Genomic DNA, 19,026 nt, shown 5'->3' with positions numbered 1-19,026 from the left:
GGTCATGGGAAGATTTCAATAAGTTAATCAACTAATATCTGTTAATAGCATATGTTTTGCAAAAGATGCAGAGGTCAAGGGTTTGGATCCCCTTACCGGCCAGCCCAAAAAACTAAAACAAAAACATTAAAAAGATGACCTAAAAGCACTGTCTGTGTGTGTATGTGTGTGTGTGCGTGCCTGTGTGCACTAATAACATTTTTCATTTCAGGACTATAGAAATTAAGTTCTCACTAAATGTGAGTTATTGTTACTGAAGTGGATCAGATGTGTACCCTAAACCAAATAACTCAGTGTGTTGGACCCCTATCCTACCTCTAGAATTAGCTCTTCCAGTGGGCCTTCGAACGCCTGCCTGTACCAGTACTAATGGTTGGGAACCTTTTTCTCCTAAGATTGCATTTTCCAGTAGGGGCCATGTTTGTCCCCTCTCATTGCAGGGTGCCACATGATCAGGTGACAATAGTTGCAAGCACCAGTGCAGTGAGTTAATTCTCCGTCTACGGCCATACCACCCTGAACGCGCCCGATCTCGTCTGATCTCGGAAGCTAAGCAGGGTCGGGCCTGGTTAGTACTTGGATGGGAGAGTTAATTCTCCTATCTTTTAGACATCCCTACTCTCTGGTCAACCTTATATTCAGAGTAGATAATTGATTTATCAGTTTCACTATAAAAACTAGTTGACCACATTGGATGTTTTGACATTTCAGATGTGGCAGTTAAAATTTCCCCATCCCACAGATGAAAAACCTACAACTCAGAGAGAAGAGCTTTACCCCATCCAGCCCCAGGGTGAATGCACCCTGGTGACCTAATTCCCTGCAAGACCATGGAAATAGGAACTGGCAGTGTCACCTCAGGAAGCTGGAGTAGTGACACCTACGTGTGTTGTGTGGGTCCCTCAAGTCCCTTTCCCACCTCTGAGATCTTCTGATTCTAGGTGAAAGGTGAGCCTCCTCTGGGGGTCCTGGGTTAGCCACCCTGTTCCTGTCCTAAGCAAATCCAGAGGTCTTATAGGCTGAGGATGCTTTCACAGGTCCAATTTGGCTCATAGTCCCACAGATCACATTCCTCGCCATGCACAACAACCAGGCTACTTTGATCTTTCCATGGAATTTTCTCTTCTCCTCTTTCTACAGCCTCTCTACAAGTTGAAGTGGGAGGGGTTACAGTCTTTTGGCCTCCTGAGAGTAAGAATCTCTCTCCTCTTCAAGATGCGTGATGTGGCAGCTCATGAGACCCTGTCTTGAGTCTTTTATTTTTTTCCCAAGGCTTACCCCTCCAACTTCCTGGGTCCTATTCTTGCTTCTCAAGACGGGTATGGGTGATTCATCCAATTGGACTTTCTTTCTTCCTTGAGGCTTCTTCTGGCTTGGTCTGGCTCTGTTGCCAAGGTCTCTGGGCTTCTCTGGTTATCATCCCTGATTCCTGCTGCTGCTAGAACTGCCTGAAGTACCAGGTTCCTCGGCAAACAGTCACCCAAGCAACTTAGCCAGGTACCCAGGGCCTTTCCTGTACTTTACTTAAATGGGCCCTGGGTTTTCCTCCTCCTAGCGTTACAAAAAGGCTTTTAGTGTCTTTTCTCATTGACCTCAATGACCCAGCACACTCTCTGTGCTTGTGGCAGGCAGGCTCTCTGTAGGCATGTGCTAGTGTCTTCCACAGCAGTCCGGGGAAGAATAAGTAAGACATGCTTCCTACCCTCAGAGAGATGAAAGCCCTAAACGAGGCGACAGTGCTGGGCTGTGTTCCTCTTTGGCTCCTATCCCCAGCTTCCCAGTGGGGCCCACCCCACTGAGCTAGACTGAGCAGAGGTCAGGGTTGTTCACCTGCCCACAAGGCATGGTCGTTCCAGGATGGGAAGACAAAACAACACACTCCCTAGTAACAGATGCCCTAATTGCTGAAGGCAGGAGATGAGAGTAAGCCAAGCACAGAGCCACCCTGACACAGAGCCCAGTCCCACCGCAGGTCACAAGCATCCCTGTTCAGGGTGTGCAGGAGCAGCCACTGCTGGTGAGACTGGGGGATAGCGGCAGCTGCAGCAGGGTGGCATTGTTGGTGTTGCTATTTGTGTCTCAGTTCAGTGTCAGACTGCCTATTCCTAGCTATTTTCCACTGGTAGGAAAGGCCAGAAACAAATCTGACAGTCCTGACAGTCTTACTAGTTCCCAGCTCCCAGCTTCTGCCACTGGGAAAAAATGTTTGTTTTTCCCTTTTGGCGGGATTTGGAAATCCTCATCAAGAAATGGGGGAATTGCGCTGGAACATAAATGCTTTAAAAAAAAAAAAAAAGAAAAAGGAAATGGTACAAGCTGTGACCCTGGGTGAGTGACTTTCTCTCACTGGGTTCAATTTCTTTCTCTCTAACACACTGAGAAAGGGAAACAGCAAATGTAGCAAAAGTTTACTGCTATACCTGTGATATGGTGGTCACTGTACTAAGTACCTGTGATTTCATTTGTATCGTCTCACTTACTCCTGTCAACAATAACAGAGGCCACCCCCTCCCGAGGGACTTCTATGCTTCAGACTCTGCTCACCACATACATGTCCTCTAATTGTCACAACACTTCCAGGTAGATGTTCCTCCATCCAGTTTACAAAGGAGGAAATGAGAGACTTGAACTGAGATTATAACTAAAAAATGTGGGATTAAAATAAGATATCTGGGAAGAGTTTCCAGTTCTTAAGATCCTACCAGCCTCACCTAGTCAGATGAGTATGTCGGTTATTCCCACCCTTTATTTAAAATAAGAGGGGATCCCCAGGAGAGGAAGGGGACTGTCACTTTCAGGGCCTGACTGTTCTCACTTCCCTGCTCAGAAAGTGCCCAGGCTCCTTGCCGTGATTGTTCAAGACTCTTACAGGCCTTCCCCACCTGCCTCTCCAGGCTGATCTCCCACTTACCCCTCCACAACAGCCTCTTCTTCATATCTTGCCACCACCACCTTCCTGCAAGCATCCCATCCCACCACCCCCAGAACGTGCCCCATTCCGAACCCTGGCTCTGCTGGCATGTCGGTCAGCCCAGAAGTGACCACTGCCCTTTCCCTCGGCCCAGTCATCTTTTTAGACCAAGCTCAGCTCTCACTTCTTCTGTGATGCTTTCCCTGACCATGCAGCCAAATTGCATGCGCTCTCTCAATTTCTGCATCACCTGCTCACTGGACACTTGGCCCTGGGCAAGTAGTATATGTTGCCTTTTCCATTATCTAGTAATGGCTAATTCCCTTCTATATGCCACTGGGGGAAAGGCCAGCTCTGGTGATCCCTTCAGCCTCTCCCTCACCCATACTGCCATGAGTGTGTCTTGACCTGATTCCAGTTCCTTGGACCAAGTCTGATTCATCTTTGTTACTTCTAACCACCAGCCTTCTCCCAGCCCAGCATTCAGTACTGGGACGAGAGCCAAGCTGAACCTCAGTTAATGTTTGTTGAGTGACTGGATGGGCTTTTGTGGCCTCTGACAGGTAAATGAAAGCCAGCAAAGCAATGGGAAAAATTATTGTGTTAAAAGACACACCTGTTACTTTCTGGCCTGGTCTCTAATCTTATTCTAGGTAGATTGTTCTCTCTGTCTCTCTCCTCCCCGCCCCCTGCCTCGACTCTCCTACTCTCCTGACCGTACCCTCTTCCTCTCCTTCTGCACATTTTTTAGTTGCCTAAATCTACTTTCAACTCTCTAACCAAGGCACATTGATTCTTATCAACAGGGAGGAAGTGCCAATGTGACCTTGTAGGTGACCCTTCAGAGTCCCCCTTCCAGCTGTTGCCCCAATGTGGAAGCAAGAATTACTGTGGAAAATGTACAGACTTGTACAAAAGGCAGGGGTGGGGAGGGCTATTGGACCCCCAGAGCAAGAGCCCTCCTCTGGAAACATTAACATAGGTAAATGGTTAACAAAAGGGAGGATTTCTCTCTGTTCCTCCTCCTCTGCCAGAGTATTCACCTTTAACCATTGACCTTTCTGTGAGGTGTGAGATCTGAACAAAGTTGAACTTGGTCATGGATGGTTAGTCCATCTTCCCTCTGCCCCTGCCTCTGCCTTCCCAGAAGATGGCCTGAGGTATGCAGACCACCCCCTAGGTGTGACAGCTCGTCAGAGAGGAAGGTGCACACTCACACAGAAAAGAAAAGTTGTAAATGACCCTGTGGCCCTTGAGAAGTCTAGAGCCTCAGCCCTTAGAAGCAAAAGAGAGTGCCGTACCAAAAGGACCAGGCCAAGCCCATCTGATGGAATATAATAGCAGGAGGCATTTTGGAGTACCTATTGTAGAACAGCTGCTCAACCTCTGACTTTTGGTTATTTCTTCCTGCACACTCCTCTTTCTACCCCACCCTGCCCCCAGGGACCTGCAGGCCCCCTGCATGAGACATTTTTTAATTTGCTGGCAGGATCCCCCAGCACCAGGCTTCACAGACCCCCCCGCATCCCCACCACGTTGTATTTAGCGTAGCTCGATAGCTTGCAGTCTCACCCCTCTGTGTGCTTAATTGAGTTTGGGGGAGAGTGGCCATCCAGTTGCTTTATTGGTTCAGGATGACTTTTTCCATTCTGTGCCCCCATGCTCATTTTACTGGCATGTCCCCATCATTCCCAAACTCCAGTTGGCCACGGCCAGCATGCCATCTCCACACTTTTATGTGTGTGACTGTTTGGTGCTGGCCTTAGGGGTGGGTTGGGAGAGTGCGGGCTACGCCTCCCACGTCCCTGCTCCATCCAGGAAGGGGCTGGGTCCCTGGAAGGCTTAGAGCTTTGCTTTCATACTTTATTCATCCCCAAGCCGCTGAGAGCTGACCATGAGCGTGCAGTTGGTGCACTTGAGCATGTTTCCACGATCCTTCCCTGAGCAGCCCGGCCACACTGCCGAGCGCCTTTGAACTTCAGGCCTGGTTTCTAAATCCAGAGAACTCAAGAGGAGGAAGAAAACTTGAGGGGATACCTGCCTTACCTCCACACCCTTCCCTGCATCCAGCCCTGTGCAGCAGGCAGGAGCACAGGAACTCAGCTCACCAGACTAGGGGAGGAGTAGAGGGCAGGATGATACCAGTTTAGGCTAGTGAGACATCTGTGAAACTCTACACGTGCTGTGCCTCGGAACAGACCATGAACATCCCCTGGAAAGTGCTCCGCCGTCAAACCAGGTTTGATATCTCCGCACTTTGATCTCAGCTCTTGCTGCTCTCTTAAAGGTCCATTTTGTGATCTGCTTTAAAGAAATATTTTATTTTCAATACAGACACAGCCCTTGATGTAGCAGTAAAAAACATCACCCCTGAGAGACACGTGGCTGTGAAGTGTTTTGGTATGTAACTTCCTGTCTTCGCCTACATGGAAGGCTTTATCCCGCTGCTCTTTTCGTCCCTCAAGAGGGTGCCTGCCTACCCCTTGGTGCTCAGGCTTCAAGAGGCACTGGAATGAGGGCAAGAGGTCAGCTCAGACAGGAGGTTCCTTCGGAAGGGGCTGGTTTGGGATAGGGCGTAGTTGCTGCCCTTCACCCAACCAGAGTTTCTTTGAGCACGCCACTCCCTGCCCCCCTCTTTGAAGATGGAAGTCAAATTTTCGGACTCTGCTGTGCAGAGCAGAGAGGTCACTAGGCTCTAATGCATTTACCATTGACTGCCCCTCTTGTAGTGCGTCTATTAGTGAGTAATTTGATTTGTACCTATTCATTTGCAGTCCCTGCAGGAGCCTGGAGCTGGCCCCTAGTATAATTGGTGCTGTCTCTATTTTTACATCATTAGATTAGCCCCGACTCCTGGCCACTTGTTGTCTGCGCTTGTCTGTCCATTTATACAACCTAATGTAACACAAAATTCATTACTGATCACATTACTTTCAACTCTGAAGCCAGCCTTGTGATAAACATTTGGTTAACCCCTTCCTACCCAGGGGAGGGCTAACAGAACAAATGCACTTCCACTGACAGGCAAATCAATATCTTAATACACCAAAGTGGAATTGCATTTCTAGATTTGTTATTCCTCCTGGAGGAGCAAATGGAAAGGCTCATCTGAGCTGGCTGGATTGAATAATGAATAGAGCCCCGGCCCCAGCAGCCAGCCTGTGAACGCAGCACAAAGGCCAACCTGCATCGGCCCAGCCCTTCTCATCTGGACAGGCGGCACCACAGTGGCTGATTGAGACTGTGATTCTCTCCCAGCCACAGCGTGAGGCCTCCAGAGCACAGGCTGCGACCCCAAAGCAGGCAACAGAGACTTAGCCCCAATGCCATGTCTTTTGCTAGGCTTGGCCTACAACAACCGGGCCAAGAACTGGATGTTTCCTTAAAGCCTTACTCACTAATGTAAAGGCTCCCAGAAACGTGGGCCTGACACTAAATGCCACCAAGGAATTAAATTAAATCCATTGTGGAGCTCAGGTTTACCATTTGGAAACAAATACAAAAAACTATTCCTCTTTAGAGCCAGGTCAGTGATATTGGGATTGATTGGTTCACATCATCTTGTGTGTGTACCTCTCTCCGGGACAAGCATTCTTTGGTACACAGAAGCCATGTGTGCCTGAACGTGGTTCCAGTTCTCTGGTAGGGATGTTTGTGAGCAAGCAGCATGAGGGACTCTAACCGGGGAGCTGGCCAAGAGTCTTTAAAAAACCTCAGCACAGCTCTATTTAATGTAGAAGTTTCCCTCTTACCCCTCCCCTGGTCATCCCCTCCCCAACGCTCATTTGTCTGTGGGTAACATCTACACCCACAATAAGTCATTAACTTACAGGACAGTTTGTTTCAAAAGGAAAAATACCCCCACTTATTAAGAAACTCATAAAGCCTATTCCACAGTGATCAGAAAAATAGTCATAGAGGAAGTAGAATGGAACCCACTATCGTGAAAGTCATATATCCCTAAGTGAAAAGAAACCATAAACTGAAGATATTCAGGTGGGAAGGGAAGCTGGGAAAATCGTCCCATCTAGGGAACGTTCTGCCTGAATACGGGGGAGTCCTGAGCAAGAGCCAAGGAGGAGAGGCACTGAAGCCCGGGGTCGGTGGGGTTCCTTTCTGTTGAGCCAAACACCCTCCCTCTCACAGAGGACTATACCTTGGACCCTTCTGTCCCTTAAGCCATTCAGAGTCCTTACAGGCCAGAAGTGACGAGCAATGCTGTGAGACAAGGAGGTCCTAGGGTTTCTTGAGAGGGCTCAGATACCACTCAGCTTTGTCTGTTTGCAAGCAGGGGAGACAGGAGGTGGGCAGGAGGAGAGGCACCTTCTTGCAACAGTGCCAGGGCCACAAGGTAAGAGGTGTGGAGTGTGGGGGAATTGGTTCCCCCTGCCCTGGGCTGTAGGGCCAGGCCAAGGCACAAGGGTTCCTTGTTCCAAAGACTCCAGAATCATACCTCTCAAGAGCTATCTATTGTGAGGAGCTATAAAGAAGGGATTCCCAAGAAGATAAGAAAAGTAAAAATAAAAAAGGGATTCCCTTGGCTGGGTATTACAAGGCATGCCCATATCTCAGCACCGGAAGGACACTGGTGTGTCACTGAGATGAGCCTGAGCATAGTGGTTGTCTCCCCAGGGCTGAGGGAGACCCTTTCAAGGGTGGAGGCACTAACCTCCCCGCCCTCAGCCCCAACCCACCCCCAGTGCACCGATTTGCTTAGCTGCAAGCCTACAGCTTTGATCTCAGCTGTTAATCCTCTCAGGTGGGTAAATGGAACAGTGGGGGGCAGGGGGGATCTGCATATAACCCACTGTCCCCAGCCCCGTAAGCTCTAGAAAACAGATAGGAGTACAGGCCTTTGCCTTTGCCGAACAAGAAAGATCGGTGGCAGGGAGGGAAGCAGGTCTGCTGGTGGAATGAGAGACTGTGATTTCTTAACCTTGATGGAAAAGGGGGAAAGCCACATCTTACCAAACTCTTCCGCTGCGTCGTAGAGAATTTAATTACGTTTGGACATTTGAATGAGAACCAGATGTGGCTCTGGCCTGGTGGGCCAGCAGTGTTCAAAGAACAGCATCTCTCCTGCGGTCTGCAGGCCCCTGTGCTATCTCGTAGCACTGGAGGGTAGCTCAGGAAGGCCCCTGCCCGGGAGCTGGGGTTGGGTCTTCCAAGCTTCTTGGCTGGACTTCAGGAGACAGGCAGGTCAAGGCCAGCTGCCAGACACCTGGTTCCAGGGAAGTTTCCCAGCCCTGTCTCCTCTTCACAGCCATGCAGAGTGGTCGTGTTTGCCAGAGCCTGAGACTCCTCCTGGCCCCCGTTAGCACGCACACAGAAAGAAGTCACATAGCAGCACCTGGCCTGGTGTTCTGCACACCAAAGACATGTCTACCATTCCTCTCAGCTCTGAGTTGACCTTAAATGGCATCTGCCGAGGCTCCGCTCCTAGTGTTGTGCAGAGGACATGGAGCTAGAAAGGGCACTTCAGCCCCTCTCCTGGGTGAGGCCTGCTGAAGACACCAGGGGTGGCAAAGCTTGTTCTCTAACCAGCGGTCTCTTGTACATGCTCCGTGCATGTGCTGCTTCTTAAAGCCCCTTCGCGTCCTCTTCTCGTTAGAGCCTTACACACCCAGTGAGGTCATTAGAACAGACCCTCCCCTCCTGTTCTACAGATGCCGAAGCAGATGAGAAGTGAAGTGACTTGCCCAGGTCATTCTGCCTGTGACAGAACTGGGGCCAGAGCAAAGTCTCTGCTCCTCCCACAGTCCTCCTCCTCTGGCCACCCACAGGGAGCCACAGGTCAGGGCTCCTCCCGCATCTGGCTCATCTAAAGTATGGCTTCAGCCAGAGTCATCAAATACCTCAAAACTGGGGAACGTGAGCCAGGTCAGCTCAGCCTTTTATGTCCCCACATATAGTATGTTGTGACAGGATGTACTCTGCCTCGGTACCTTGGACTTAAAGGTGTACTAATGCCATGGGCACTGATGGGGTCACTGGACATGGGGTACCGTTTGAGGTCTGGGTGGGTGATCCTGCTCTGTTCTCCTTTGAAGCCAAGACATGGGGAGGCCTGGGTAATGCGGGTTTCCTGGGAGTGGGGTTTAGCAGCTTTCTGGTTTGAGTCTTTCCCTGCCTGGGTCTTGAACAGCATCATGGCTATTGTGGGAGGGACCTAGGATAAGGCTTCGGCCCCCAACCGGGCCTGTGCCCCCTCTGGCTCAGACCCTACCAGGGGTGTCATTGCTCTTCAGCGGTTCAAAGGCTGCAAAGAAGAATCTGGGGCTGGGCTGTGAGCAGCTCTACCTGAAATGCCAGTGCCTTTCCCTCCCCCTCTGCCCTACACACACACACACACAGACACACACACCCGGAGTCAACTCTAGCTCCAGCGGAGAGGGGGTGGGTGCCATAAGGGACAGGCTCAGGGAACATGGGCAGGGCTCTGAGAGAGGTCCTCCCTCCGGAGTCCTCCTCACTTCTCAGGCCTTCTCCCCAGCCTCTTTTCTACTTTTATTATTCCATCTCCAACATTCCAACATGCACATCTCCTGTCATCATGCCCCTGTCCCTACTGAGCCCCCAGGGACATGGGACTCTACCATACCTCTAGGCCCCTACCTCATGGTGTTAATGCCGCACTGGCATGCTGCCATGAACAGGACCTCCAGAGGCCTGAGAACCTTTCCTCTTTGGCTACTGGAGAGAAAGGGAGATGGTGAGGAAAGACGATATGCCTTTTTCCCAGTTTTTCTGGGTGGAAGCTAAGGCACACAGAGGGCCTTTTGCTTGCCCGGCTCACAGTCTCCCCAGCCATCGCTCATGACCTTCACCCTCTAGGGGTTGTGGGTGCCCAGGAGCATCCTAGGCCCCAGGTATGCCCCAAACCCTGTTGAGGCACCTGCACAGCCCCAGTGGCAAAGGGAAGCAGTTCCAGGCATCGTGAGCCAAGAGCACCAGAGATTTACCTTCGGTGTTTGGCGCTGAGCGTGGAGGCAGGGGCGGCAGGGTAGGCCGTGTGGCCTTCACCTCAGTCTTCGATGATGTTCTGGGTCTCAGGACCTGTGGGGGTCAGGAACAAAATCTGGGCAAGGGGGAAAGCACGCATATCCACGGGAGCCCTGCCAGCTGAGAGAGACTCCAGCCAGGAAGGAGACGATGCCTGCCCCCCGGCCCAGCACTAGGCTGATGGCAGGAGCCCTCAGGACCACCAGGTTGTTTATGTGGCAAGACACCAGAAATAAGTGACATCGGTTGGCCAAGAGTCTGTGCTCAAACACAGTTAAGCCCCAGAGATAACCGAAGGCCAGAGTCAGCCTCGCTTCTCACCTGCTCCCTGGTTCCAGCAGCCCAGACCACGATTCCCATTCTCGGAACGTGGAGGAGCCTTTTCCTCTTCATCCTCCGCCCCTCAGCTTTGAGAAGCTGCCCCCTTCCTTCCTCAGGCAAGCTTCAAAGGGAACAAAAGCCCCTGCTGGAGGAGAGAGGTGACTCCCTTCTCAGCCTCCCCAACCCCAGCCCCCACCCTCCCAATACCTCACTGCTGTTGGGCGAAGAGGACCCCTGGTCTCTTGGCATCTCTGCAAGCTCTGAAGCCTGAGGGAGGTATCTGAGGGGTGAGGAGCCCAGCACTTCAGGGTGAAGCCTGGAGAGAGGCAGGAAGAGGGAAGGTGTGGGGGAGCCAGGCAGCCTCGGAGGTGGGCAGGTGGGCACGCTGAGCGTGGAGAGAAGGGAGGCCTCCCTCCACAGGCAGCCGCCTTTAACTGCTGCGCTTGTAACCTCCTAAGAAGTGCCCTGCGGGCTGAGGCTGGCTGCAGCCCACAGTGTGGTCTCTGACAGGGCTGTCGGGGTTTTAGAGGCAATCTCGGCCAACTCCATCTATGTATCACTGAACAGGCCTCCGCCTCCTCAGCCACACTCTGGAAGGGAGAGCAGTATCCAGGCCCAGGACTGTTTTAAAACAAGCAGCCCCTAGTCACGTCTGCCAGGGCCACCTCCTAGTTGGCATCTGGGCCATCCCTCTAGGTTCCAGCACCAGGAAGTTGCCAACCCTGCTTAGCCCCACAAGATATGCTCAAGCCCCCCCCCCCACCCCTTACCTCTCTCCCTCCAAGCCCCGTTTTGAATAGCTGATCCCAGGCGGTTTGCAGGCCTCTTGCTGACAAAGTGGATTGCTTGGGGCAGACCCTCTTTGGATCAATTTGCTGAACTTGTAGCCATCCTGCGCTACCCTGGTCTCCTCCCCATATATCCCATCAAGGGAAGATGCTGAAAATCCCAACCTCTTCATGGGAAGACCCACACTCACACACACCTCACTCCCCACCCAAGGACCCCCAAACAGAAGGAGACTGAAGCTGTTTCTGTTTGTTGCAAACCTCCTCTGAGCCAGGCACTGAGCAATTTGGCTGGCTGCTGTGTGCTGTGTGGCCATCCACTCCCCTGGGCCACCACTAAGCCCAACCCAGGCAAGGGTCTCAACCACAGCCCCTGCTAATGTGGGAGAACCTGGAGGTGGATGCAGGAGGGAAAAATCAATGCACGTCAACAGGGTAGGAAATTTATTTTCCATCTTGGAAGAGGGTATTTGCAAAGAGGCAAGGAGGGAAATGAAAAGCTGTAAACACATATCTGCCATCCTCCTCCCTGGGCCATTTCTTGATTAAAAAGAAAGAATCCTTCCCAAGCTCCAGTGGAGACCAAGTGGGTGGGGGCCTGGGTGGCAGAGACACCTGCTGGGGAGGAAGGCCGGAGAGGGACTCTGCAGTCCTATGGATGATCACAATGACTAATTTGATGGCAACAATAGTAGTAACTCACAGTTTTGTGATGCACCATACCTGCATTGTTTAATTTGTTCTTACTGCCAGGCTATGAAACAGACCTTGTTATCCTCACAATAAGAGGAACCTGAGGCACAGACATTAACTTGCCCAAAGTCTTCCAGGTAGCAGGTGACCAGAGCCTGTGTTCTTAACACTTCCCTGAACCGCCTCCACCCATCTGGGCAGCCGCAGCCCCTCTGGCCTTATGGGGCTCTCTGAGGCTGCAGGAAGCAGTCACCCTTCTCACTGCTGGAAGTGGGCAGAGCTGTGGGTGCAGGGTCCAACTGGACCCTGGGATCTAATCCTAGCAGGCAGCGTGGGTATTTAGCTTGGGACTGGGGTGTATGACTGCACCAGGGCTCACACACAGAGCAAGGCTGGCTGGAGCCTTTGAGGAAACCAGAGGGGCTGGGCAGTAGAGGCTGCTCCTATTCTGGTGGCAGAAGTGGCAGGGCTGCCTGGAGGCTAAACCAGGGGTCCCAGGCACCCTTTTCCCAAACATGCTCACACACAGCACTGCCCTCCCTGATCCCTTTAGGGTCCCAGAAACAGACCTTCCTCTGGGTCCCTGAGACTTGGGCTGTCCACGATGCCTCTATGTACCAGAAGCCGGAGGAGCTTCCTCAGTATCTGTGATTGGCCAGATGTACCCACTGCCATCAAGCCGGGAAGAGACCCAGAGAACAGCAAGCTCAACATAGGCCTTACGACCCTCTGCCGGGGCCTCCCACTCGCTAGGGCTTCCCCAGCTTTCCCCAAGCCTCACTTAGGCCTTGTGTCCTCAGCATTTCATCCTCTCCCTAGGGAATACTCTGCTGATCCGCCCCTCCCCACAGCTCCCAGCAGCCAGTCTCTGCTACTCACGCATGGTAGAGGGGCTGCAGTACCCCCCTGGGATGAGGGCAGGGGCTCATTCTGCCTGGCCCAGCTCAGGAGCGGGGCAAGTTGGGGGCAGCCCTGCCCCTGCTCCTCATGCAGACTGAGAACGACCCCTCCCTGTGTCTCTCTTGGCACACACTCCCAAGCCACCAGTGTCGCTTCGCCCTAGCAAGGTCAGCCACCTCTCTGCTCCTTCTGACACCTTTTTGACATCTGACAAGCTCCACGTGGAGTGGGAGCAGCACGAGGCTCAGGCCTTCACTTGCTCTTCACTTATTTGTGGGAGCCGAGTCCTCCCTTTTAGCTGCGGTTCATTCCTTTGTCCCCCTCCCCCCTGGGGCCTGCCCATCCTGGCCCATGGCATAGAGGGGTGGCTGTGAGTAGCAGGTTCATTTTCCAATAAGAGCCAACAGGGAATGGGTGCACACGGCCAGTGGTGGGCACTTGGGGCCAGTCTTAGTGATGCCTGGAGCTGTCAGCGTCCTGTGCCATATTGGCCAGCACCATCTCTGTCGGGTGGTGCGTAACCCAGGACGGGTGGCTTCTCCCTCTTCCTGGGTTTTGCTATCTGCAAGATGGGGATTATAGCACCCACCTAACAGGCACCAAATCCCTGGAGAATGTGAGATCACAAAAAAATGATCTTATGTCTGAGTCCAGCCGCCTTCTTGGGAGCCCCTCATCTCCTACCCTACTTTGGGGCCTGAAGAACGAACTCTTTGAGAGATTTTTCCCACTGACCAAAATCTACCTGCCTCTAAGCAGGGAGGCCACTGGAGATGCTTCCCTCTTTCCCGGCCACAGAGCCCCCAGCGCTCTCTCCTGGGCCCTGGCTGGCTTCTGCTAGACTTTCCCCACAAGGCCATCTCAGACCTGATGAGATGTGGCCCAGACCTGGGGATCTTGGGAGTCAGGGAGGAGGGTGGCAGCCAGAAACTGGGCCACTGAGTCAAAAAGTCTGGAGGGGTCCCTGAAAACTGTGTAGCCTGTCTCCCTTTCCTTCCACTCCCGGCAACCCACCTGCATGGGACCCCATCTGGCACTGCATGGGCCATAGGTCCCCATCTGTCTCCCTCCCAAAACCATTCCTCGTGCTCAGCATGTCACCTCTCTTCTCCTAGCCCCGTGCTAAAGAGGGTCTTGACTCTGTCACAACAGTGCCATCTCTGGGACCCCCAATACTGGCCAGTCCCCAGCCCCCACACATGCATGTCATTGTCCTTCTTGACTGCAGAATTCTGCTGCAAGCTTATCCTCCTCCCAGTGTGACACCCCTGTCTCCTTACACCCTGTCCACCTGCCTGCAGAGATCAGTGTACTTCTCAATCTTTTCCATATCTTTTCCAAAAAGATTCCTCAATGCTTTTCTTTTCAAAAGGGAAAAAAAAAGGAAAAAAAAAACAATGCCAACAGCCCAGCGCCCGTGAGCAACCCAACAGTAACAAAGCATGCGTTCGGGACGGAGGAAGGTAAGGCCGCGTGCTTCCATTTGCCACTTGCTGCTAGGGCTGGGCGGCCGGGGGGACTTGAAGGGGGGAACCTGTGTGCACCCCTTCTCTACCTCCCCTACATACTTGCTCTCTGTCTTCAATGGGAAGCAGAGGAAAGGGGTGTGACAGAAGGGAGAGACTGACCCAGGCCCCCTGGTTTTTTACTGTTTGTCCATGCTAGAGAGTGAGCCCCACCTGCCCTTACCACTGTCATCCATTATTCATTCAAGAAATGTTTTTCGAGCACCAACTATTTTCCAGGCCCTGTGATTGCCACTAGGGGTACAGGGATAAGACACAGAACCCAGCTCTGAGGGGTTCTCCACCTGGTTGGGGAGACACACTTGTGATCATGAGAGGGCCTGGGCTAGGAGTCAGCACAGCGCGCTGGGGCTGGCCAGCTCTGCCGGGGAACAGGACGGGCTCACAGAGGCATGGACACTGGTGCTAAATTGTGGGAGATGAGTAGGCGTTTAGGGCCCAGGGAGCCTGGGAAAGGCTTTTCAGTCAGAGAAAGTTGCATGAGCACAGGCACAGAGGCCTAAAGCAGCCTGGAGAGGTCAAAAAACTGCTCAGGTTCATTACTTTGCTTCCTCAGATGTAATAACAAGTAACACTAGTGAGGTGGAGCCTGGAAGGCTATTATGTAGTGCTGGGGAGGTTAGACCTTATCCCTTGAACTATTAAGACTCATTGGAGGTTTTTAAGCAGAAGAAAAGCAAGATGAGGTTGTTCTGTAGACAGACCGCCACAGCTTTGGTGTGGGGGGTGAATCAGAGGGGTGGCCTGGCAGTCAGGAGACCCAGATAGGCAGTGAAGGCCTAACAGTGGGGAGACAGATGTCCGGGAGATAAATTCAGCAGAGCCTTGGTTATCCTGGGATGTGGGGATGAGGGAGAAGCCTGCCCACTTCCATCTTACCCAGACCTAAATGGTGAAGAGAAATAGGAGCAAGGTTGCCGAGGCTGTACCTGGCCCCAAGAGCAGCAAATTCATCTTATAAAACCCCTTGGCAACTGTCCCTGCACTGTCACAGCACGGGATGGGGTGCGTTCACTCAGACTCATGTGTTGGGGTCACTGAGACTGCTGGGGGTGCAGGGAGCCTGCGCCAAGGGGTGGTGGGGTTGCCTCGCTTGGTCCCGGGCTCTTGGTTTCCTTGGCAGCATGGACCTGTTGGCATTTTACATCAAGACTTCTGGGGCTGTCCCTCAACTCTGAAAAGGGGCCAACCTTCCCCATCCTTTCCTGCTCCTTCATCTGGGGCTTTCTTCCTCGGGCCTGGAGTCCAGATCCTAAGGAAGCCTCTGCTTTTCTCGCAACTGCCAATGCGCCTCTCCTGCCCTCCTCGCCCTGCTGTCAGCGCCCCCTAGTGCCGGGACAGCCATGCAAGGGCCTCTGAAACCGAATGGGGCCTCAGAGATCCCCCGTGGACTCTTCGGCTTGCTTGTGGGGAAAGAAGGGAAAGGAGGGAGCTCTCCTGGAGTCCACAGCTTCCATATAGAATTCCCGGGGTCTTCTCTTTGCTTTCCTCTCCTCTCGCTCTGGTGTCACAATGGCCTGTTACCCCCAAATTAGGGTGATACTGAAGAATGAGGAAAGAAGAGATCCCACCCAGCAGCCGCCTGCCATGTTTTCTGTCCATACCCAGACAACTCTTGACTTTCCCAGGGTCGAGGCCCACCAGGGCATCCAGTGTCTCTCGGAGATCAGGACCATAGCCAGGCCCTCGGCCCCTCTCCTTCCATTGCCCCCAGTCTCCTGAGAGGTTCTGGTGTCCCCGTGCACCCACCCAGAGTGGGGCCAGGCCCCAAACATGGCTGGTGCCACCTGAGGGCCCCTCACACCTGAGTCCAGGTGCATTCCTTTTCCTTCCTCCATTCTGTGGTTACTGCTCCTGGGCAGCCTCAATGCTTTGGGGGTGGCCTGCAGGGAGCAGGGGGTTGGTGGTTAGTTCCTGGCTGGCTGGTGATGGCCAGCTCAAGAGTGAAGGCCGTGACCCATTCATTCCCTAACCAAAGCCAGCTGTGCTGCGTGTGTATGGTAGCAGGGGGCCTGGGAGCGGGTACAGGCTAGAGAAAAAAGTCTCAAGCCAGACTAGATAAGTTTAATTTTGAGCACACCTTGCCGTTTCAAATGACTGCTTCGAGGGAGGCCCTGCATTCCTGAGGTGGGCAACCAACGCCCCCTCAGTCACAGGCAGGCATACCTTGGAGAAGGATAGATTGCAGGTCACCACACCTGGGCTTGAGGCAGACTCCAGAGACTGCCCAGGCATATGTGTGCCCACATCTCAGAACCCACTAGATGGGACTGAAAGGGAATAAGAATTGGTCATCTTCAAAAAGCCAAGAAACAATTCCTTCTTCCTTGCAATCAGTAAACAGGGAATTCTATTCCCAACCCACCTACCCCAGTACCTGTCAGATCAAGAGATGATGGGGCGGTTAAGGTGCCCATAAAGTGCCCATAGCTGAATGAGTTCAGTCAAGTTGCCATATCCAAGACAGCAGCATGGATGTGCAGGGCCAGGGAAGCGGAGGAAGAGTGGGCAGGAGCTCCCTGCCTGCTTTACAGGTCAACTCTGAGCACACACATTCTGAGAGGCCTCCAGGGGACTTGGGAGCTAAGAGGAAGGAGGCGTTCCAGGCAAGCAGAGACCCTCTCTTCATTGGAATAGGCTCCCCTCAAACCAAGCATTCCCTCCTGCAGGGAAACAGGACACTGCGGGCCGGAGATGAGCCTGGGTCTGGCCAGCAGGCGGACTGTGTGGGTGAGAACGAGCAAGCGAGTGAGTGGCTAAGCCGGTGGAAGCCCCAGGGACAGGCAGGGCAGGAAAGAGGCTGGGACAGATTGGGCAGGGAAGCTGCGGTCCGTGTCCTGGCTCCTCCCCACCTGCCTCACCTGTGGATCCGGGACAGGAGACACTATGGAGTTCAGGGGCGTGCCGGCTGAGCGTGAGTATGTGTGCAGGCACAGGCACACGCCCCATGGACAGCAGTGTCGTCCAGACAGATCATCAAGGTGGCCACACTTCTCGCCTCAAGGGCTTCCTGGCAATGAGGGAAAGATTGTGGTCTAAAACTGGAGTCTGCCCACCAAGGGGGCTTCTCCTCCTGGCTGAGCCTTCCTGTGACCTGAGCTGTTGCCTGCCCATCTGGGGAGCAAGTGGAGATACCCTTGAAGAAGGATGTAAGAGGACCCAGAATGGTGCCTCAAGGCAGGCAGCCTGGCCCAGTATGTATCCCCAATCCCCAGACCCCACTCTGATCAGGCCTGGCCCTCTCCTCTGTCTTGCAGAACTTCAGCGAGAGGGAAGCATCGAGACTCTGAGTAATAGCTCAGGCTCCACCAGCGGCAGCATCCCAAGAAACTTTGATGGCTACCGATCTCCGCTCCCCACCAATGAGAGTCAGCCCCTCAGCCTCTTCCCTACTGGCTTCCCATAGGTACCAGCAAGCTGCTTCTGACTGGTCAGCCCACTCACCTGCTGGAGGGAGAGGGAGAAGCCCCGCTCTGGTCCTACCCTCCAGTCTCTGCTCCTCTTTCATCAACCACCTTCTCCAAGCTTAATGACAGCAGCCACCCATCTCACCTGGATCAAGAAGAGAAAAGACCCTTCTCCAAATCACCTCGGCACACCTTGACCTCTGCCACACCTGTCAGCCATGGCTGTGGCCAAGAGAGACTGCAGAAGTTCAGTCCCCTTCTAAGTTTGCACATGGCATCCTGCATTGGATCAGCTTTTATATTTTTACCCATACCCACAGGAGGCCTGGAACAGTGACCCCATCTTGGGGCCTGGTGGGGAGAGGGTGGGTTGTCCACCTGGGCATTTTTGACCCTGAATGGACTGTCTCAGCCCCAGACCACTTCTGGCTGTGACACACACTGCCTCCAGCTTCCCCTGGTCAGCCCCTCTCCAGCATGGGGTAAACTGAGACCCAGAGTATTAAGGAAGGAGAATCCTCCCCTTCCTCCTTTCTTTCCCCATTGGGTCCTGGGAAGAATTCATTTTTCTTATCTTCAAGCCCTTTTACCCTGGTCCTGTACTGTTCAGTGAAGGTTACTGAGGCCCTGTTGAAAAGTGCACGTCTTGTCCAATAAATCTCTCTGCAATTGGTGTCCATTCCTGAGTTGCTTAGGTCAGGGTCTCTCCAAATGCTGAACAGAGTCCTGTGGGCCAGACCATGTGGCCTGGCTCCCAACACCCCCCTCCCCCGCCACACATGCAACTGAGGGTGGGGAGTCAGTGGGGAGTAGGAATGGGAAGGAGTATTTTGGCTCTGGAATTTGGGTGGGGCCTGATTTAAGTTCATTCTCCAAGCTTCTTGCCTGTTACCAGAGGCAGTGAGTTGGGGGAGAGGGGAGTTGGCAGGGGGAGGGCCTAGGCTTTGACCCTCCCCGGCTTTGGCAGTAAAGGCCAGTCAAGCCCTTGACATGTGCTGATGGGTTACTGTGGTGAAGAGAGCTTGACAATGCCTTTGGCCTTTTCTTTGTGGCACCTTGGAATTGCGTCTCTCTTCAAACTCAGAAGGTGGAAGGGTAGTCAAGTGAAGTTGGGTATTTCATGAAACTTGGCTGGAACCTCAGATGACAAGGTCCTGATTTTGTTTCCTCCCTCCTCCCAATTGTGGACCTAAAGTGACTGACAACAAGGAGATGGGAACAGAGGGAGCCAGAAGGTGTGTTGACTAGGAAGGAGACTAAGTCTAGTCTTAGTTCCCCCACTCCCTGGGTCACACTTCCTGGAGACCCCAGGGAGGCCTTGGAGGATTGAAGGAAACCCACACTGAGCCAGGTGTGGTTTGGTGTGAAGTTTAATGGAACAGCCGTGGAAGAGTTGACTTCAGATAAGCAGACCTTCCCATCCAACCATCCAGCTGGAGTGGGGGCAGTTCCTGGAGCCCCTGCCCCCTTCACACATA

The 19,026-nt window shown here is 53.0% G+C and overlaps 1 protein-coding gene across 6 annotated transcripts in view; it reads left to right on the top strand.

The window, feature by feature from the left end:
- The window catches only part of BCAS3 (BCAS3 microtubule associated cell migration factor), a 601,295-nt gene extending 583,086 nt beyond the window's left edge, over positions 1–18,209 (top strand). For 2 of the 6 annotated variants that reach the window (XM_063109229.1, XM_063109227.1), the window contains 3 exons: positions 5,246–5,311; positions 13,988–14,078; positions 17,399–17,523. In XM_063109229.1, the coding sequence (XP_062965299.1) occupies positions 5,246–5,311; positions 13,988–14,078; positions 17,399–17,435 (194 nt within the window). In that variant the 3' untranslated portion in view covers positions 17,436–17,523. Of the gene's footprint in view, positions 1–5,245; positions 5,312–13,987; positions 14,079–17,398 lie in introns of all 6 variants that reach the window. The other 4 variants (XM_063109233.1, XM_063109230.1, XM_063109232.1 and 1 more) reach the window with 2 other exon arrangements.
- The last annotated feature ends 817 nt before the right edge of the window (positions 18,210–19,026 follow it).

This window comes from Cynocephalus volans, chromosome 10 (genome assembly GCF_027409185.1).
Source record: "Cynocephalus volans isolate mCynVol1 chromosome 10, mCynVol1.pri, whole genome shotgun sequence".
Lineage (NCBI taxonomy): Eukaryota > Metazoa > Chordata > Mammalia > Dermoptera > Cynocephalidae > Cynocephalus > Cynocephalus volans.
The sequence above is the reverse complement of the archived record's forward strand: the minus strand, read 5'-3'. Positions and strand labels throughout refer to the sequence as shown.